At 41.5% G+C, this 21115-nt stretch overlaps 2 protein-coding genes across 5 annotated transcripts; both read left to right on the plus strand.

Moving 5' to 3' along the window:
- The first annotated feature begins 385 nt into the window (after positions 1-385).
- Positions 386-3935, plus strand: LOC116180290 (probable cytochrome P450 305a1). 3 transcript variants are annotated; one of them, XM_031500199.1, is made up of 6 exons: positions 386-548; positions 1902-2156; positions 2547-3047; positions 3091-3271; positions 3325-3442; positions 3488-3935. In XM_031500199.1, exons 1-6 carry the CDS (start codon positions 473-475, stop codon positions 3812-3814), a joined length of 1458 nt encoding a protein of 485 aa, XP_031356059.1. In that variant the 5' UTR covers positions 386-472; the 3' UTR covers positions 3815-3935. The 3 variants fall into 3 exon arrangements, with proteins under 3 accessions (XP_031356059.1, XP_031356061.1, XP_031356060.1); XM_031500201.1 differs by lacking the exon at positions 386-548 and adding an exon at positions 777-872; XM_031500200.1 differs by lacking the exon at positions 386-548 and adding an exon at positions 1705-1858.
- A 9849-nt stretch (positions 3936-13784) lies between these two features.
- LOC116180657 (probable cytochrome P450 305a1) lies at positions 13785-16016 on the plus strand. 2 transcript variants are annotated; one of them, XM_031500758.1, is made up of 5 exons: positions 13785-13943; positions 14399-15154; positions 15201-15499; positions 15546-15687; positions 15739-16016. In XM_031500758.1, the coding sequence occupies exons 1-5, from the start codon at positions 13859-13861 to the stop codon at positions 15921-15923; spliced, it is 1467 nt and encodes a 488-aa protein (XP_031356618.1). In that variant the 5' UTR covers positions 13785-13858; the 3' UTR covers positions 15924-16016. The 2 variants fall into 2 exon arrangements, with proteins under 2 accessions (XP_031356618.1, XP_031356617.1); XM_031500757.1 differs by lacking the exon at positions 13785-13943 and adding an exon at positions 14192-14350.
- The last annotated feature ends 5099 nt before the right edge of the window (positions 16017-21115 follow it).

Genomic DNA, 21115 nt, shown 5'->3' on the forward strand with positions numbered 1-21115 from the left:
AAAATCGGGATGTGTCTCGGTTGCCTACTGTTCGAGTTACTTTATACATTGGTGCACAGAGCATCTTGTCTTAGATGTTCCAATGGCCTTAGCTTCCTAGGAGTTGGTACGAAGATTGCCGAGCGAGCCGAAGGAGAGTTCGGCACAACGCCTACTTTTTACGAAAAAATTCGGAATTCCACTAATTTCAATCTCTTGTTTGTTAGAAGTTTATAATAAATGTCATGAACAAAAAACCATGGCATTGACACAGTGTACCATTAACCTTTGAATTTAATAGCTACCAAACGCAAGCGTGAACTTGATCTGAACCATTACTACTACTATCTCAGCAAATATCGTGCCTAAAAGATACCATTGCAACAGCAGTCCAAGAATTCTTATGACGACACATCCAGCTAATCTCACCAAGTTTATTAATCTCGAACGTTTAAAATTATTTTCAATAAAAACACTCATTCAACAATCAATAATGTTGGTGTTAATTAGCATCTTTTTGATATGCCTGTGGCTGCTGAGTATTTCGAAACCGAAATGTTTCCCGCCAGGTGAGCCTATAGCATAACATTTTTTTCGAGGGCAGAACATCAATTTTCCCCTAGTTTTAAAACAATATTGGTTTGTCATGACGCAACATTACATAGGATGGTATCGAGTTGTTGGAAAAACTTTGCAGTAGGGCACTAGTATCAGAGACTTGTTATACTTTACCAGTTCGGTGGGTGGCCTACCATGTTGACAACATACAACTTGAGCTATGCGCGGTCTAGTAGTAACAAGTCTGACTAGTATAGATAAAATCTACGTTATGATCACCCACTAAGATATCAACACATAGTTACTTGTTTACCTTGATTCGGATCGTGTTTGTGGTAATTATGAATATGACTATCATTTACTTCTTCCTTTTTTTATATAAAAGTTTCCATTTGCGCGTATTACGTATCGACCTTCAAAATATCAATATCTCGTATTTTGATTACCCTATCATCAGGGGTCGGCAACCTATTAAAACGTAAGAGCCAAATGCAATTTGCAAAATTTCCCAGTTTTTAAAGAACCACTAAACATTTTCGAATCAATACTATAGTATTTGGTCATATACAGGGTCCTGCAACAGTGCGTCCGCCTTTCCTATGATTATACCTGGTAAAAAAGATTTTAAAAAAATCTTGTGTGCAAATGTCAACTACAGATGGCTGCGGATCTACTGAAATTATTTTTGAACGTACAGGGTGTCCCATTTTTACGAGGTCAATAAATAAATGATTTTTTTACATAGAACATCCTGAATATTTATACTTGTTTCAATGTCATTTGTTGAAAGTACCATAACTATTATCTAATCAGTACCAGTGCCGGATTTAGTTCATGGACCGTCGGGGGCTAAGTCATGCCGCCAGTAGGTAGGGAAAAACGCTAAATCTTGGGTTTTTTTGTAATACTTCATTTAATTTTTGTTGTTTTTCTAACTTTTGTCGTTTCCAAAATGCATCTCCTTCTTTTTCGTTCATTTTTTAGAAACTTCACGAAAACACTCCACTAATAAATGAGTACAATTTTCTGCGCTAACGCGTAATGACGTAACGGGATTGACGACACGGCGTGTCAAAATTTACCGCCGGGGGCTAATAGTCCCATAGCCCCCCCTAAATCCGGCACTGATCGGTACAGTGCAAATGAGCTGATTATCATATTTATATAAATATCGAGATACATTAAAAGATGATATGATGATCGCGAGAGATTTACTAAAAAAATCACTTTATCGATATGTTTGTGGTGGTTGCGTTATTTATTGTTGTACTTTGCTTCTATGTCAGTTTGTCGGTTTTGAAACCAAAACGGTTTCCCCCAGGTGAGGCGTGTTCGTTTTCGAATCGATGATTATCTGATTTTAGGTCCACCGTGGAAACCGTTCGTCGGCTCTCGGCCGGATTTCCAAAGGGCGATGGAGAAGACCGGCTACCAACACGCCGCCTTCTCGCTGCTGGCGAGCGAGTGGAAGACGAACGTTCTGGGACTGAAACTCGGAAATGAGATGGTCGTGTCGGTCGAGGACTTTCCCACGATTGAGATGGTCCTCAACAGCAGGGATTACGACCAGAGGCCGACGAACTTTTTCTTCAAGTTGCGCAACTTTGGTACAAGTAAAGGTAATTTCGAACATTTTTACTTTCTTTGAAAGGTGAGTTTTTTGAATTTGAAGTATGTGAACCTTCAATACAATTTAAACGCACAAAGCTTCAGTTTAAATTAAAATATATCCATCTCAGTAAATGAGCAACGTCAGTTCTAGCCCCCTTTGACCTTGAGATCTGCGCATGCGCCCAGTTTATGGTCATTCGTGTCGGTCAGTTGGACAGAAACAGGCATGTTCATCAAAATCACATCGGTTCCATGGCAGGTAACAGAATCAGGGTCGTTTAACCGAACTGTTTCTGATACTGCCGTCGACACAGAACCGAATCGAATGACCTTGAATGCGCAGATCTCAAGGTCAATTGATACTTACAAAATCTCACCTCAATGGTATTCCATTTTAGGAATTACCTGCGCCCATGGCGAGCTCTGGAGCAATCAAAGGAAATTCCTTTCGCGCTACCTCAACGTGATCACCACCAAGGAGCTCGATCTCAACATAAACAGAGAGGTGCAAAATTTGTTCCAGGAGCTAGAGTCTTCCAAATCCGTCAACATTATGGATCTGTTACGGTATACCGTCTTCAACATCCTATGGTCGATTGTCGCCGGTAAGCGGGTCTGTTCGAAGGTCTTCGAGAAGAACCAGCTGATGGGGATTATGGCGAGAAGAACCAAAGCGTTTGATATGGCCGGCGGTATCTTGTCGCAGTACCCTTGGCTGCGCTTTTTCATTCCGGAGCGAAGCGGATACTCGCTGATTAAAAACTTGAATAGGGAGATGAAGGCGTTTCTCGTCGAGACCATCGATGACCATCGACGGACGTGGGTGAAAGGGAGCGAGTCCGACTTCATCCACAGCTACATCAGCAAAATGAAGGAGGAGCACGATGAGCATTTCACAGGTTCGGCAGATTGCCTTTTCTCTTCCTAACCGTTGGGTTACAGACGAGCAGCTCTTCTTCGTCTGCTTAGACCTGTTCATCGGAGGGTTTTCCACAACGGCCCTGACGCTAGGATTCATCTTTCTCACAATGGTCCGCCACCAAGACGTTCAGAGCAAAATCCAAAAGATGCTCGACCAACACTTTGAGGATGGCCACCAGTGGGAGTACCAAGACCGATATAAGTAAACCATCCACGGGTTAACCCTCAGGCAAAACGTTGACTGTTTCATTTCAGAGTCCCATACGTCGAAGCGGTCATCAAAGAGATCCAGAGGCACAAAAGCATCTCGCCCATCTTCGGGCCGCGAGCCACCGCTCGGGATACGCAGCTTAACGGCTACACGATCCCCAAGGTGAGACGCGCCCGTTGTAAATCCGGCTAAAGTTTCGACGTTTAGGGCACGACGGTCCTGTTAAACATGCAACCGACGTGGATGAGCGAGGAGATCTGGGGAGATCCGGAGGAGTTTCGGCCCGAACGTTTCCTGGACGAGCGCGGGCAAATGGCGAACGGTTCGAAGTTCGTGCCGTTCGGCATAGGTCGGAGGAAGTGCCCCGCCGATTCTTTCGCGCAGCGATCCCTGTTCGTGATCGTCACGAAGCTGTTGAAGCAGTACAGAGTGCTGCCGGTCGATGAGGATAACCCACCGTCAATGAAACCTATACCGGGAATGCTGCTCTCGCCCACTCAGTATTTGTGCAGGTTTGAGAGGAGAACTAAGTAATGTGATTCTTCCAGAAGTAGGATGGGTAGGCTTTTAGATATAAGATACGCTAATGTTAATTTTTTTATATATTGAAGTTAAATACAGAGCTTTTTTTTGAAGTAGGTATTCCGAAAAACCATTTGGACGTTTTCAAACGGAAATTGATGCTTAAATAGCAATTTGGCGTTTCTTGAACCGTGGGTTGCAATCAAGCCAAGATGTTTTTTGGCTCAGGTGCCAAGTGCAATTCTGTTAGCCTTAAGATTGTTCCCATTTCAGAATGTCTAATGGTATTCAAGAAATTTCAAAGATTTTTAAGAACCCCCTGTCTTTTTCAAAGCACGGTCTTTTGAGAAGATCTTGAATATTTCTGTACAATTTTGGCTTTTAAAATCGTGTCTAAGGTGTTATAGGTCTTGAAAGGTTCTTAACACTCAAAGAAAAGGCTGTTGGAGGCCTTTAAAAGATGTTTAATGCCCTTAGTGACTCTTCTAAGGCTTTTATAAGAAATGAAGGTTCTCTGACGACTCTCTGCTCTAAAAAACTTTTAGAGATTTTTAGGAACTATTAAAAATCTATGATGTATGGAGGCATTGATGATTCATAAAGACTTTCCAAAATAGAACCCCTCCCCTATAAACCTCAGTCCCTTTATGGTGGTGTTTGTAAATTGCGATCAAACTGTCGTGTGTGCTGGGGGGTACTCCAGACCTCCCGATAACACTTTCTTCCATACACCGTGTATCCTTCAGGACTCGCTTGACAGTTCTTGGGGAAGGATTGTGAGGTCCCCTTCACCGTACTGTGTGGAAATTTCGATGAAACTGTCGTGTGTACGGGGGGAGGGGGGGGGGGGAACTTCCCCGGTTACCCTTTCTTCCATAAGCCGTGTATCCTTCGGAACTCGCTTGATACTTTGTTGGGGAAGGATGTTGAGGTCCTCTTCTCCGTACTGTAGAGAACGTAGTACCGGGGGGGTCTTAAAACCGATGACAATTTCCGGAAAATTCTATTAAAAGCGACGGGGAGGGGGCATCCAACAAAGGAAGACTCCACAACCATTTCCCTATAAACCTCAATGCCCTTACGATGATCTTCTTGAAGTGCTAGTAGAACCATGGTGTGTATACTGCGGGGGGGGCTATTGTATACCCTCCAGACCCCCCGGTAAACTTTCTTACATAAACCATTTTTTCTTCGGAACTCGAATGACATTTGTTCGGGAAGGACTATTAAGTCCCCTTCTCCGTGCTACGGAGAACCTAGTACCGGTCTGAGGGGTATTGCAATACCCCCCCCCCCCCCAAACACCATTACGCCATACCAATGAAAAAAGCCTTGACCGTCTCCGTGAAAGTATGTTAAAAGCGGTGGGGGTTCAAAACCGCACCGCAAAGAAAGACCCCACAACCCCTACCCTAATGGTGGTGCTTTGGAACGGGCAATGGAGCTGTTGTATGTGCTGGGGGTACTCTATACCCACCAGATCACCCGGTAATACTTTCTTATATAAACCCTTTATCCTTCAGGACTCCTTCTCTGTACTGCAGAAAACATAACACTGGGAGGAATGGAATATTACCCCTCCACATTCCCGAGTAAAGAAAAAATGTATGATCATTTTCCGGAAAATTGTATTAAAAGCGTACAGACGACGGTTCCATTTTCATTTCGAAAAGAATACCATAAGAGCACTGGGGTTGTGGAGTTTTGAAGGATTCACGGTTTATGAATACTCCCTCTCCACGATAGTTCCATTGACATTTAGGAAACAACGCCATAAGCTGGGGGTTGTGGAGTCCTCCTTTGCAGGTGTGGTTTTGAACCCTCTCGCATCTTTTAACATAATTTTGCGGAAATGGTCATTGATTTTTTCATTGCTGGAGTATTCCATACCCCCTACACACCCGCAGGTGATACGCTCTCTGCAGTACGGAGAGGAGGACCTTAACCGTAAGAGTACTGTGGTTATACAGTCCTTTTTTGCGGGGTGGTTGTGCCCCCCCCCAAACTTTTTCAACATAACCACCATAAGGGCACTGGGGCTTTCGAACCCTCGCCGATTTTAACATAATCTTGCGGAAATGGTCATAGATGTTTTCATTGCTAGTGTGTAGTGGTTCTGAGGGTGTTCCATACCCCCCAAACTCCCCGATGCTACGTTCTCCGCGGTACGGAGGAGTGAACTTCTGGAAGAAAGGGTTACCAGGGGGTCTGAGGGATATGCCATAAACCCCCAGTACGCACCACAGTTCCATTGTCACTTCCAAAACACAACCATAAAGGCACTGGGGTCGTAGGGTCCTTCTTTGGAAGTGGTTTTGAACCCCCGCACCTTTGCACATAATTTTGTGGATCATGCAGTTTTTCATTGCTGGAGCGTAGTGGTACTGGGGGGTATTCCCCCTATCTATTGAAATCTTCTTGTAACCAACCCAACATCATTTCGAAATCTTCCTTTTATTGAGTTAATCTTGAAATCTAGAAGCCCTTTGGGGTGATTGATCAATTTTCCCATTTTTTTTTAAAAAAAAGCTCAGCTTTTGAAGTTTTGGAGCTGCGATTTTCTTGAGCTTTCAGAAACTTTTAAAAGCTCATAGCTTTCTTAGGAGCTTTAAAATCTCTTCAAATTCCGGTTTTCTGACACTGATTTTGAAAAAGTTTCGAAAATTTTTCAAAACCTTTTGGGTTTCTGTAGGACTAAAGACCTTCCATGACTCTTAAAAGCGCACACAAGCTCCCGAGGCTCAGCTGTTAAAGGGAGAATAAAATTTCAGGGCACTTTAAGCTCTTCTGAAACACCTAAGAAGCTCGTAAAGATAACGGATGTCCCTTTAGTCTTTCTATACTAATTAAGTAAGATAAAAATGCTCTTAAATGCCCAAGTGTCTCTCACATACTATTAAGAGTCATTTAGAGATAACTGTGAATGCTCTTGATGATTCTTAAAAGTCTTTAAAGGTTCATAACTCACTTAGTGAGCTTTAAATCTCAAAGAGGTTTTAAAACCCCGTTTAAAACTCTAAGCTACTAAGAAGCAGTGGAATGCAATGGAAACCCTGGGAGGAAAAGTATTTGGTAACTACCAAAGCTCTGAAAATAAATTTAGGCTTAAGTCCCAACACCTAAAGGTTTTTAAAGGCTTTTAAAAGTGCTCTAAGATTCTAACGTCTTGAAAAGGCTCCTTTTACGGCTTTTAAAAGTACTTGAGGAAGCCCATGAAACCTCTCGAAGGTTTTCAAGGACTAAAACACACTAAAGGCGATTTATAGACGCTTGAAGGTATTATAATTGCATTTGGGAAAGGTATTCAGGGCGTTTTTAAAAACCTCTATATTTTCCAGAAGCATAAAAACAGACAACTCCTCGCATATTATGTGTTTCTAATAGAAACCCTTGTTTTAAAAGTTGTATCAAGATTGCAGAAATATGAGGAGGTAAAATATTTTATGAACAGGCGCCCCGCTCCCACCAAGTTTTGCAAAAAATCATTGTTACTGATCTATCATGGAAAAAGAAGTATTTACAGATTCCAGGTACAAGATGTATCAGGATCACAGAAACTCGAGGAACTGAGATATTTATACCCATGTCGAACCTACCGGGCTCTCCTGTTACAAACATCTCGTTTTACTGGTGTATCAGGATCACAAAGCCATAAAAAAGTATCACGACTATTAAGTGTTCCTAATATTATTTAAATAATCTCATATTCTGTTGTATCTGGATTACAGGAATGCAGGAGCATTAGGTTTTGAAACAAATTTCTGATCGCGATCAGGTAAAAAAAATATCGACCTCTTAACTTATGTTTCCCGATACAAATTTCTGCTTTCAAAGTCCACAGAACTGTTAAGAGGTGGAATATCACATTTTTCTACTATTATGTTCCCTTGTTACAAATTCCTTGATATATTAGGGCCACAAAAAAGCAAACAGAAATTGTGGACACGTATCGTTTTAGAGCAGAGGTAAAATATTTAATATCAAAGCAAATGCTTCGCTGTTTATGTTCTCCTGATACAAATTTGCCTGCAAAAATTACCACCCCCTCACGCATTATGCTGTATCAAGCTCACAGAAACGTGAGGAGATTAAATACCTAATATCAAAGACACATTTTGCTCCTATGTATTAACGTTGCCCTATTACAAAGTTACAGGAGACATTGACCAATTAAAAATAATTAAAGTGAACTGACGCAACCACTTTCGCCCTTGAGCTTAGTTGGTTGCCTAACGCTGTAATAAATATTTTGTTTTCAGGTTTCCATGAAAACTGCGAGCTTTTCGAAAAGCGGGAATCACAATGATGCCGATCAGATTATCGACCAACGTAGGTACTTGTTGCTATCTGTCCGTTTACTGATAAACTACGCATTGAACCATAGGTATTTTGCATAAAAATTTGAAGTGTTTTTTTTTCTGTTCTGGGCCATATCTCCAATGTAAGCCGCCGGTGGTTTTCTTGGCCTACGTGCCGCACAAGGATCGCGTCGTTTTTCCCAAAAACATCGGTAAACAACATGCAAAAGATAAAAGACTCCTTACTACATGTTTCTATTTTAACGTTTTGAGATTAGATAAGTTCTTCTACGAAAAATGTTTCGACCTCTGAGCCGGGTATAACTTTGACGAAGGTAAAATTGTGGGTTATTACGCTGACTAATTTGGTGCGGAGTCCAAGCTTACCATTCCATTTCGGTCGACTATCCGTTGCGTTTGATCAGAAACTGGTTGTTTCCGGATTGACATTCGTTTCGCTTGTTCAATTCAGGTAACAAATCCAGAAACCAAAAAGCTCAAAAAGGAAAACCAAAAACCATCGCGAACAAAAACAAAAAACATTAAAGGTGAAAATTAGCCAAATTCTTTGTCATTTTTGAAAAAAAAACGTTTCGAGTTCCCACTACGCCAAAAATTTAATTTCGTATTCACCAAGGAATCGTTTCCTTAAAACTTTCTGTGCTCCTGGTATTTGTCCTTCACGGGATGGATTCCAGACGGAAGTTAATGGAACTGCGAAAGAAAACAACAAAAGAAACCACTGAAGAAGTAGTGAGGAAAACTAATCGATCATTACCACAAAAAACGACAGGGAGCATAGCTGGGAGGGAGAATTCGAGAAGTTGGAAGAAACTCAAAACTTAAGAGACAACGGTAGTAGTTTTTCGTTTGCTATTGTGTAATGAATTACCGACCACCCTCTTCCTCCCATGTATGTGAATTTCCCGTCCCTATTCTCCAACCTCTCTTTTCTGATAATTGCAGTAACACTTCTCCCTCATTGTTACACATTTTATCTCTTCATTCTCTGTTTTGTAATCCTCTTCCAATCTCGACCCATTTTCCTTTAGTTCCTGTTCTGGCATTAAAATCCCTCTCCCTCCCACCCCCGAAATGCGAACAATTTTGAAATGTATTGACAGACACCTTCTGATGAACTATACTCGTACTCTCCTGATACATTTCTTTGTGTCGCACCACTAAGCGGTCAATTTTAAAAAATCGTAAAGAGGCTTTTAAAGAGCAATGAATTCTCTTAAGGGCTTAGTTCTTAATGGTATAACGACATCGGGTCTACCAGACTCCCAGAAACCTTCAAGAGCTATGTATTATTTCTGTCAGGAGAATTTACTACGTGAGGAATTGCAATTTTAGAAAACGATTGTATCAGGAGGGAACAGTACGTAATAATATGTCGAAAAACTGATTGTGTACTTTATTGCGTCTCTGTGCTCCTGACAGCACAATTTTTAAAACACCGTCCATGGGGAAAGCGTCGAGCAACAAATTCTACACATCTCCTGTCATTCTGATACAACACTTTTAGGCGGGAAACTTGTAACAGGAAGACATAAAGACAGGAGAGGGGGAATTTTATCATCGTCTTGCTTTCTTGTGACCCTCCTGCATAACTTACGTGGCATTATTTTTTTGTCTTGTGAAGAAGTATTGGACACACAGTGAAATTAAAAAAAAAACCGATTATACGAGGAGGGAACAGTACACAAGTATGTGTATGAGACCATATTGGATACTCTCTGGGCTCCTGATAACGCAATTTTGAATACATCATTCACGTCAAAGCGTGTGATCCTGATAGAACAGAATGATATAAAGACAGGATATTAGACATCTTAGCATCCCGTTGCCTTCTTGTACCTTTTACGCATCACTTACTCTGCCTTATTTGTGCGGCCAGGAGAACTTCCTACGTGAGGAAGTGTATGACATACATTGCTATTTTATAAGGAGGGCACAGTACGCACGAATGTGGCTGAAAACAGATTGTATCCTGTGCTCCCGATATCACAATTTTGAATGCACCGCCCACGTGAAGGAGAGCATCAACAAATTAATTGTATATATCTCCTGTGATCCTGATACAATACTTTTAGGCGGAAAACTTTAAACAGGAAAATATAAAGATAGGATCGGGGGTAGTTTGGCATACTGTTGCCCTATTATATCTCTCACGCATCACTTACGATTGATTTATTATTTTTGTCAGCAGTATTTACGACGTGAGGTCAGGAGCGCAAAAATACAATGGTGTTTTCAGACACACTATATTGCAATATGTTCTCCTGATATCACATTGCAATTTAAAGAATCGATCGTATCAGGAGGGCATAGTACCTAAAAATGTGTCTGAGAGCACTATTGTGTTTCTGTGCTCCAGACAACACAATTTGGACTAAACCGTCCACGTAAAAGCGTCTAGAAACAAATTCTACACATCTCTTGTGATCCTGTTACAACACCTTCTAGACAAGAAAGTGTAAAGACAGGATAGGGAGTAGTTTAAAATTCTGTTACGCTCTTGTGTCTTTCACGCATCATTTACAGTTGCCACACACTTCAATTTAAAAGAACCGATTCCATCAGGAGAGAACGGCACGCAAGAATTTGTCTGAAAACAGATTGTATACGCGATTGCGTTTCAGTGCTCCTGATAACACAATTTTGTATGTGAAAGCGCGTCCAGAAACAATTTCTACACATTTCCTGTGATCTTGATAACACTTTTTAGGCGGGAAACTTATAACAGGAAGACACAAAGAAAGGAGAGGGGGAATTTTATCATCGTCTTGCTTTCTTGTGACCCTCCTGCATAACTTACGTAGCATTATTTTTTTGTCTTGTGAATAAGTATTGGACACACAGTGAAATTTAGAAAATCCGATTATACGAGGAGGGAACAGTACACAAGTATGTGTATGAGACCATATTGGATACTCTCTGCGCTCCTGATAACGCAATTTTGAATACATCATTCACGTCAAAGCGTGTGATCCTGATAGAACAGAATGATATAAAGACAGGATATAAGACATCTTAGCATCCCGTTGCCTTCTTGTACCTTTTACGCATCACTTACTCTGCCTTATTTGTGCGGCCAGGAGAACTTCCTACGTGAGGAAGTGTATGACATACATTGCTATTTTATAAGGAGGACGCACGAATATGGCTGAAAACAGATTGTATAATCTGTTGTGCTCCTGTGCTCCTGATATCACAATTTTGAATGCACCGCCCACGTGAAGGAGAGCATCAACAAATTAATTGTATATATCTCCTGTGATCCTGATACAATACTTTTAGGCGGAAAACTTTAAACAGGAAAATATAAAGATAGGATCGGGGGTAGTTTGGCATACTGTTGCCCTATTATATCTCTCACGCATCACTTACGATTGATTTATTATTTTTGTCAGCAGTATTTACGACGTGAGGTCAGGAGCGCAAAAATACAATAGTGTTTTCAGACACACTATATTGCAATATGTTCTCCTGATATCACATTGCAATTTAAAGAATCGATCGTATCAGGAGGGCATAGTACGTAAAAATGTGTCTGAGAGCACTATTGTGTTTCTGTGCTCCAGACAACACAATTTGGACTAAACCGTCCACGTAAAAGCGTCTAGAAACAAATTCTACACATCTCTTGTGATCCTGTTACAACACCTTCTAGACAAGAAAGTGTAAAGACAGGATAGGGAGTAGTTTAAAATTCTGTTACGCTCTTGTGTCTTTCACGCATCATTTAGAGTTGACATACATTTCAATTTAAAAGAACCGATTCCATCAGGAGAGAACGGCACGCAAGAATTTGTCTGAAAACAGATTGTATACGCGATTGCGTTTCAGTGCTCCTGATAATACAATTTTGTATGTGAAAGCGCGTCCAGAAACAATTTCTACACATTTCCTGTGATCTTGATAACACTTTTTAGGCGGGAAAGTTGTAACAGGAAGGTATAAAGACAGGATAGGGGGTAGTTGCGCTCTTGTCTCTTCCACGAATCACTTACGGTGGCCTTATTTTGTTTTGTGAGGAACTTACTATACGTGAGGAGGTGTATGACATAATTGCAATTGTAAAAAAGAAGGATGCAGTACGAAAGACTGAGCCTGAAAACAGATTATACACTCTATCGCGATTCTGTGCTCCTGATAACGCAATTTTGAATACACCATCCACGTGAAATCCTTGAGCAACAAATTCTACACATCTCATGTGATCCTGATACAACACTTTTAGGCGAGAAACTTGTAATAGGACGATATAGTGACAGGATATGCGGTGGTTTAGCATCCTGTTACCTTTTTGGGGCTCTGATGCATCAGTTACGTTACCTTATTTGTTTGTGAGGAGAACTTAGTACGTGAAGAGGTTATGACATATATTGCAATTGAAAAAATCGATTGTATCAGGAGGACACAGTACGTAAGATCGATTCTCAATTTTGAATACACCATCCACGTGAAAACGTTTACCGGCATATTCTCCTGCGATCCTGATAAACACTTTTAGGCGGGAAACATGTAACAGGGCGATACAAAGACAGGGTAGCGGTATTTTAGCATCCTGTTGCGTTCTTGTGTCTCTGCTGCAGATGTCACAACTAAAAAGCTGTATCAGGAAAACATAATAGTGAAACAAAAGTGAGCAATTTTTAATAGGAACAGACATGGGACCGGAGACACCGTATTGAAACAAGAACCAATACCGACAAGAGACATTCTGATGGTTATGGGATTAGGAGAATCGTGGGAACACAGCATTTCTGCGTCTAATCTTGTACAAAATACCCACAGCCGGTAGACTTTGAACCATACGTCAAGCGTAATAGGTTCTTCCAGCCGAATAATGCAAGTGTGAATTATTATCAGCGTTTACGAACCTCATTGTGCGTATTTTTGAGGTTCTGTGACCTTGGATGCAGTGTGTATCAGGACAACATAATATACTTGAAAATGAGCTTTGCACTTGTTTTGCTGTGATCCGAATGAAGAGAATCGAAGGGAGGTGAAAAAGGTTTCAAGGGAAATTGCATGAGAAAGTGTTTATCACTAAATAATTGTGGGAAAAAGTTGGCATTGGGAGAGAAAAATTCCACCGTCTCTGTTTGGATCGAATGCGTTAAAGTTTGATCTTAGGAGACCGTTTTCTATAAAGAATGTTAGCCGTCAGTAACCCCCCTCCCGCTCCTTCGAATGAAACTGATTGAGTCTTGCTAATACTACTACAACTAAATTGGTCCTCCGAGCCGAATCAAATTTTTTTTCTATCAGATTTTTGTCACGGCCTGTTCGGCTTCCACTGATTCACCGAGTCTATTAAAAAACACGGCGTCCGCCCATCCAATAAGGTGTTTAGAATGGAAATATATCTACTGCAAAATTTTATTTTGAAGTTCTTCAGGTGTTGTTCTGGCACCATAATCGTGGCTAAAACTGGAATGATGCGACATCATTCAGTACTTTTTATCACAAATCAAGGTTTCCATTATCACAAAGTTGAATGGGTTTTCAACAAAAATTGTGATAACGGATCCGAAGCGTGATTTAGGAGCAAAAAATTCTCATCCGCTAATATGACCGAGTGATAAGGCGCAGGCATTCCCAGGAATTTCATTGGATGTAATCTGACAGGATATCAAACGTTACGTATACGAAGCGGAGGTGGTGAGAGATGATGTGAAAACCAAGATGCAGTCATAAAAACCAGGCGAACAAGTGCACAGTTAACTCGCGGCAGCGTGCGTGGAAAATGCTCGCACTCGTTTTAGTGTTTGTTTCGTTCATTCTGTTTTGGTTAAAGTTATCGGTGACTAAGCCGAGGAATTTTCCTCCAGGTGAGCGCATTGTTTTTTTTTTCATTCAGTACTTTTTATCACAAATCAAGGTTTCCATTATCACAAAGTTGAATGGGTTTTCAACAAAAATTGTGATAACGGATCCGAAGCGTGATTTAGGAGCAAAAAATTCTCATCCGCTAATATGAACCGAGTGATAAGGCGCAGGCATTCCCAGGAATTTCATTGGATGTAATCTGACAGGATATCAAACGTTACGTATACGAAGCGGAGGTGGTGAGAGATGATGTGAAAACCAAGATGCAGTCATAAAAACCAGGCGAACAAGTGCACAGTTAACTCGCGGCAGCGTGCGTGGAAAATGCTCGCACTCGTTTTAGTGTTTGTTTCGTTCATTCTGTTTTGGTTAAAGTTATCGGTGACTAAGCCGAGGAATTTTCCTCCAGGTGAGCGCATTGTTTTTTTTTTAACGAAATTAGACGTTTTCGCCTCAGGCCCGAAATGGTTGCCGATGGTCGGCTCGCTTCCGTTCCTGAAGAGGTTGTCGATCAAGTTGGGCAGCCAGCATCGCGCCCTAACGGAAATGTCGAAGCAGTTCAAGACCAACGTTCTCGGGTTGAAGCTCGGTGGCGAGATCATGATTAGCGTTGAGGATTACGAGACGATCAGGGAGGTCCTCACCTGTGAGCAGTACGACCAGAGGCCGAACAACTTCTTCATCCGCCTGCGGACTTTGGGCACGTGCAAGGGGATAACGTGCGCCGAGGGCAAGCTGTGGACCGAACAGCGAAGTTTCGTCGTTCGCCACCTTCGCAACATCGGCCTTGGCAAAAAGATTATGGATTTAAAAATACAAGACGAAATTGCTAATCTCTTCAAAATAATTGACGAGCGGGTCGAAGTGCAAATTGCGAAACTGTTACCGTTCGCGATTATTAACATTTTATGGTCGATGGTGGCCGGTAAGCGAATCGCGAGCGAGAACCAGCTTCTGGACATCATCAATAAGCGAACCAAGGCGTTCGACATGTCGGGCGGGGTCTTGGCTCAACAGCCCTGGCTGCGCTACATAATCCCGGAGAGGAGCGGGTACAATCTAATCAAAAAACTGAACAAAGAGCTCAAGGCGTTTCTAATGGAAACGATTAATGAGCACCACGAGACATGGACCGAGGATAACCAGGAGGACTTCATTTACTCCTTCATTACGGAGATGAAGAAGATGAACGACCCCCAGTCGAGCTTTACAGGTACTTTGCTCGGACCGCTTCTGGTTTTTTCATCGTTTTTTTTTAGATGAGCAGCTTTTGATCGTCTGCCTTGATTTATTCGTCGGAGGATTCACGACTACCAGCAGTACTTTGGACTTCTTCTTTCTGATGATGGTTTTGTACCCCGACGTGCAGGCGAAGATTCAGGCGAACCTCGACGAGACCTTCGACGATAATTACCAGATCGAGTTCACCGATCGCCACCGGTTGCCCTACATCGATGCTGTAATCAAAGAGGTGCAGCGATACCGGACGATACTTCCGGTGATAGGGCCGAGAAGGTCGACCAAGGAGATGAATTTGTCGGGGTATACCATACCGAAGGTGAGTCGAGTGGGGTTTTGAGTGAAGGTACTAGGGCCGCTTGCAGGATACGACCATACTAATCAACCTGGCACCGACGTATATGAGCAAGGAGATATGGGGCGACCCGGAGAATTTTAGGCCGGAGAGGTTTTTGGATGAGAGCGGGGAGCTGGTCTCGCATCCTCAGTTTTTGCCTTTTGGGCTCGGTATGATCGGGGTTGTTTCTGGCCGGACTTGGAGTAACTTTTGCTTTTTAGGGAAAAGGAAATGTCTGGGTGACGCTTTCGCCCGAGGTTGCCTATTTATATTCACCACAGAATTTTTGAGACGGTACGAGATAAGGCCGGTGGACGAGAAGAATTTGCCCTCCGCTGAGCCGTTACCGGGACTAGTTGCCTCACCCAGACCGTATTTTGCCAAATTTACCAGAAGGCGCCAATAGATTCCTAAGTTACAATGGCAGTGTTATTTTAAGTTTGCATATTTTATTTATTTATCTTGAAGGAAAACATTACATAAGCGTGCCCTTGTTTGACCGGATTGTTTTTATACAAACACGCGTCACCGCTGTTCTTAACCTTGTACCGTAAATCTAAAGAGCTGGCAACTTGTTTATAATGGCGTAGGTCAGTTCATGACCACTAATCCCAGCTCTCAGTCTTGGTCTTGCAACCAACCTGCTTGCACGCTTGCTCAACGTGGAGATTAGCGAATTATTTCTGGGCGGAGGATTAATTACAGCAATTAATTCCCTTATCGGCACGATAAACGAAGCATCTGGTCACCACAAGTTCATCTGACCGTGGATACCTTATCAACTACAAGTTCGCGGTTCAAGTCAGACCGAACGACGACCTCTCCAATCTCAACTGAAGTACCTGGCGATAAGCCGCGTAGCCCACTTCAAACGATAGACGGAATTTCCAATTCACTATTCAAAAACCACAAAACAAGTTGATAAAATGACAAGATCGAAAGGTTATCCCCTTCACCTTCGCCTAGCACCGTTTTACTCACATCCATTTCTTCTTTGGAAGGCCACTCTAACGTAGAAAAAAGGACGACCCCCAAAATCTTGGTGGTGGATTTGCTCCCAAAACAGATCGATGGTACAGTTCTATTGTTCCATTAAATTTCTCCTAAGGGCCCTTAAGAGATATGAAAGAGTTCCTTCCTCTATCAGTTTCTTTAAGTAGAGGACAGGTGTGAAGTGAGTGCCTCTTTCAAATTTCATGTTCAAGAGTTTGATGCGCCTGGTGGTATAGTATCACCGATAAGGGTCAATTTTCGATTACTAACTGGTAACCTTCGTGTCCATGAAGGCTTTTCTGTGCTTCTTGCGCCTAAACCACCCTCGCGTCGTGTTATAGGCCTGAACCAGTTTGCAGAAGCTCACCCACCTTCAAATGATTTTAATTTAAGATAAGCATGTTCACAGACATCTGCCCTCACTGGATATTCTAGGCGTCTTCAAGTGTTTGAAGGCCATTAGAGCGCAGTCCATCCTTTCCTGTGTGGAGACTCCTGAGGCTTCGCGATGAACTGTGGCCTTCTGCCTCTATCTGTTGAAAAGAAGCCATTACTTCTCGGGAGCCTGGAAAGTGAGTGAGTGTGATGTGTATTTCCTAGCGGGATTCTTAAGAGTCCCAATGCCATTGGAGCGGATCTTTTCTAATTGCGATGCTGTTGGTATCGATTCCTTCACAGAACTTGCGCCAGGTCGTTCTTTTGGACTTCTCGCGGAATTGTACTCGGCTAGGAGGCTTCTGTATGTTTTTTCCAGTTGCTTCCAGTAGGTTGATGTTCTTGCGCTTACAGTATTCCACCACAGCCTTTACGTCTCCTGTGGGTATCCCCGTCGGGTCCCCATGAAAGTAAGCCGAGGTCACTTTGTCTCCTTTCCTACCCCCGAAGGTTACTGTGGGGATTTCTATTGCAACCGGGTCCCTAGGATAAATTCAGTTAATGGTATGAAGCTTACTTGGGATGCATGGAACACTGCCGTCCTCGGTTCTCCGCCTTCCTTCCTGTGGACTAACTTACCATTGTTTGTGGCTAGTCTCGCCGCAATCATCATTGCCGCCATGAGACCACCCGTACACTCATATAGGTAAACAATTGATAATGCTGGAGGGTATTCCATACTCTCCTACTCCCGGTGCTACGTTAGATGGCATCTTAACAAAAACTACAACGTGAGTGGTGAGGCGGGGGAGAATTTGACACCGGTGGTCTGGGGAGTATTGGGATACTGGGGAGTAAAGGAAAATTCAATTACTGTTTCTTTCCAATGATGATTACCAATATGACACCATCCGTTTTGGTAGCAATGGTAGCAGGGGGGATCTGGGGGGTATGGAATACCCCCCAGCACAGGAGTTATACATTGTCTACCTAAAAGAACTGCCATGATAGCTGGTTTCGGGATAGTTTCAGTAAGTTTCCTGGGAGGTATTCCATACCCTCCAGACCCCACCCCCCTGTATTACGCTTTCACCCAAAATGTTTCTGTAAATATTTTCTCATCGCTTTCGTACCGAGAGTTTAAAGGGTGATAGTTTTGGTGGGGTTCTGGAACCACCGCCGGGAGGTCCTGGGATGGGAGGTATGGAATACCCTTAGCATTGGAGGAATAGACTACCTACCTAAAAAAACTACTATGGCAGCTTCTGCTTTCGGGAAAGTTTTATCAAAGTTCCTGGGGGGTTTACCCCAGACCCTCCGGAGTTACATTCTCCCCCAAAACCGTCTTCCTCCTCACTCTCGTTACAGTTATTTAATGTTTCCCTTAAGTTCCAGCAGCCTTTAGCAGCCGTCTAGACATCGTTTTAAAGCCTTTGATGCCTTGAGCTTAGTTTTTAACTGCTTCTAAGCCTTTAAACGCTTTATGGTTGATTAGGATTCTTAAAAGCTATTAATTTGGGTGCGTAGAATCCAAATCAATTCGTACTTTTTCGATCAGACTTCTCAATCAAAAGTTATAGACTAGAAACCAATTTCGAAAAAAATTCAAAAGGCTGTAACTTTTGAACTAGTAGCCCAATCTTGGAACTGTTTGAAATTATGGATTCTACAGGCCACATTCTATAACAAAATTTTTTTCCGGGTCGATCTGAGACAATTTTTTTTTCGGGGCTCAAAAAAAGGCAGTGTATAACCTTCCTTTTTTACCAAAAATTGACTACACCAAAATTTCTCGGGAAAACACTTTTTCTTATTAATTTTGGTGCGTAGAATCCAAAACAATTCGTACTTTTTCGATTGGACTTGTCAATCAAAAGATATACACTAGAAACCAATTCCGAAAAAAATTCAAAGGGCTGTAACTTTTGAACTAGTAGCCCAATCTTGGAACTGTTTGAAATTATGGATTCTACAGGCCACATTCTATAAGAAAATTTTTTTCCCGGGTCGATCTGAGCCAATTTTTTTTTCGGGCCTCAAAAAAAGGCAGTGTATAACCTTCCTTTTTTACCAAAAATCGACTACACCAAAATTTCTCGGGAAAACACTTTTCTTATTAATTTTGGTGCTTAGAATCCAAAACAATTCGTACTTTTTCGATCAGACTTCTCAATCAAAAGTTATAGACTAGAAACCAATTTCGAAAAAAAATTCAAAGGGTTGTAACTTTTGAACTAGTAGCCCAATCTTGGAACTGTTTGAAATTATGGATTCTACAGGCCACATTCTATAAGAAAATTTTTTTCCGGGTCGATCTGAGACAATTTTTTTCGGGGCTCAAAAAAAGGCAGTGTATAACCTTCCTTTTTTACCAAAAATCGACTACACCAAAATTTCTCGGGAAAACACTTTTTCTTATTAATTTGGGTGCATAGAATCCAAATCAATTCGTACTTTTTCGATCAGACTTCTCAATCAAAAGTTATAGACTAGAAACCAATTTCGAAAAAAAATTCAAAGGGCTGTAACTTTGGAACTAGTAGCCCAATCTTGGAACTGTTTGAAATTATGGATTCTACAGGCCACATTCTATAAGAAAATTTTTTTTCAGGGTCGATCTGAGACAATTTTTTTTTCGGGGCTCAAAAAAAGGCAGTGTATAACCTTCCTTTTTTATCAAAAATCGACTACACCAAAATTTCTCGGGAAAACACTTTTTCTTATTAAAACCATTTAGAGCGTCTAGGATTTCTCTGTGATCCCATAAAGAGTCTTTCACTCTCCTCTTGCTCTAGAGCCCTTGAAAGTACCGCTAAGGTTCTTCAAGAGTTTTGAAGGGATTTCCATTAGCGTTTCCTAGCGTTTAAGATCTTTCAAAGCCCTTCGAAATTTTTATAACATCTTCGATTGCCTTTAAGAGGCTTCAAGGATTTTTCAGAACCTTAAGTCTCATGGATTATTTAAATCCACTTTATCTTTGAAAGCTTTCAAGATTTTTCAACAAACCTCTTAAGCTATCTAGAGTCATCAAACGATGTGGGCGGTTAAGAGCAATTAAGAGCGTTCTTAGATCTTTAAAACCAAAAAACTTTAAGAGAATTCAAACAACCCTTTAGAGCCTTAGTTTACCCTTCAAAACCTCTAATAGTCATCTTAGAGCATTTTAGTATCGGGAAGAGTTTTTAACGCCCCTTGACAGTGATTAAGAGTAGCTACTTAATATCCTAATATTGAGACGTCTTTGAGACCCTTTACCAATTTTAGTGCACTTAAGGATCTTAAAGCGCCTTTTAGAGTCGCCAACGATTTTAAAATGTTCAAAGCCTAAGAATTTTTAAGAGCATTTAAGGGTGTTTTAGAAGTCGTTGGAACCTTTAGTTGGCTTTTGCCATTTGGGGTATCGAAAATCCCTAAAAACTCATAAAAATGCTTTATACAGTGGAACAGTGCAAATGTCTCTTCCAACTTATGTTCTCCTAATAGTAAGTATATTTAAAGTTACTGCTTCGCTAATACTGACGACGCCATTTTAAAATTATTGTATCAACGCAACAGGTTTTGCGTAGGAATCTGCATTTTGACAGGGTCCTAATACCAATTTCTCTTCTAGCGCCAGGATCACAAGGAATGCTCTTTGACGTATCGGTATGATTGCAACAGGATCGCAAAGGAAGAAAGAGAGATTATTGACAGAGACAGAAACGTTCTGATATATTTCGTTCTAATATAAAAGACATTCTGGTATCAAGATCACAAACGAGAAAGGATAAAGTGAAAAGTAGGTATACACTGATTATCAGGATTCCAGAAACATAAGAAGGTGTATCATTATCCAGGTCCTGAGGATCGATCAGGCAGACACCGTGTATACTAATTGCTCTCCTGATTTTTTTTTGTTTTATCAAGGTCGCGTCCCATCTCCTCGCTTCGAGTCACAAAACGGCGGCTAAGTCTGGTGCCCAAAAAATATTTTCGCTAAACTGACGGCTGGCTTTGGTTTTGGTACATTTCCTGATTTTTTATCGTTATCTGGAATATGAGTAAGTTACGTTGTAATTTCCCGTAATCGTGGAATAAATTAGCGTTAAGTAGTTCTGAAAAACGCTCGGGTATTTTCTTATTTTCACTCTGAAAAGGCTATCAACAAGTAATTACGTAAGGATAATTTGTTAATAAGTTATTGACAATATTCTTTAACCACAGTGATTATTATGATAAACGATGCAAACG

Source organism: Photinus pyralis, unplaced genomic scaffold (assembly GCF_008802855.1).
Source record: "Photinus pyralis isolate 1611_PpyrPB1 unplaced genomic scaffold, Ppyr1.3 Ppyr1.4_LG9, whole genome shotgun sequence".
In the NCBI taxonomy this organism is placed as follows: Eukaryota; Metazoa; Arthropoda; class Insecta; order Coleoptera; family Lampyridae; genus Photinus; species Photinus pyralis.

What these genes read in the sequence shown, in the direction of transcription:
- LOC116180290 (XM_031500200.1), top strand. Translation starts at nt 1,774, where the DNA reads ATGTTTGTGGTGGTTGCGTTATTTATTGTTGTACTTTGCTTCTATGTC. An exon ending in CAACTTTGGTACAAGTAAAG is followed by an intron (nt 2,157 to 2,546) that starts GTAATTTCGAAC and finishes ATTCCATTTTAG; the next exon opens with GAATTACCTGCGCCCATGGC. An exon ending in GCACGATGAGCATTTCACAG is followed by an intron (nt 3,048 to 3,090) that starts GTTCGGCAGATT and finishes GTTGGGTTACAG; the next exon opens with ACGAGCAGCTCTTCTTCGTC.
- LOC116180657 (XM_031500758.1), top strand. Translation starts at nt 13,859, where the DNA reads ATGCTCGCACTCGTTTTAGTGTTTGTTTCGTTCATTCTGTTTTGGTTA. An exon ending in GCCGAGGAATTTTCCTCCAG is followed by an intron (nt 13,944 to 14,398) that starts GTGAGCGCATTG and finishes TTTTCGCCTCAG; the next exon opens with GCCCGAAATGGTTGCCGATG. An exon ending in GTTTTTGCCTTTTGGGCTCG is followed by an intron (nt 15,688 to 15,738) that starts GTATGATCGGGG and finishes TTTGCTTTTTAG; the next exon opens with GGAAAAGGAAATGTCTGGGT.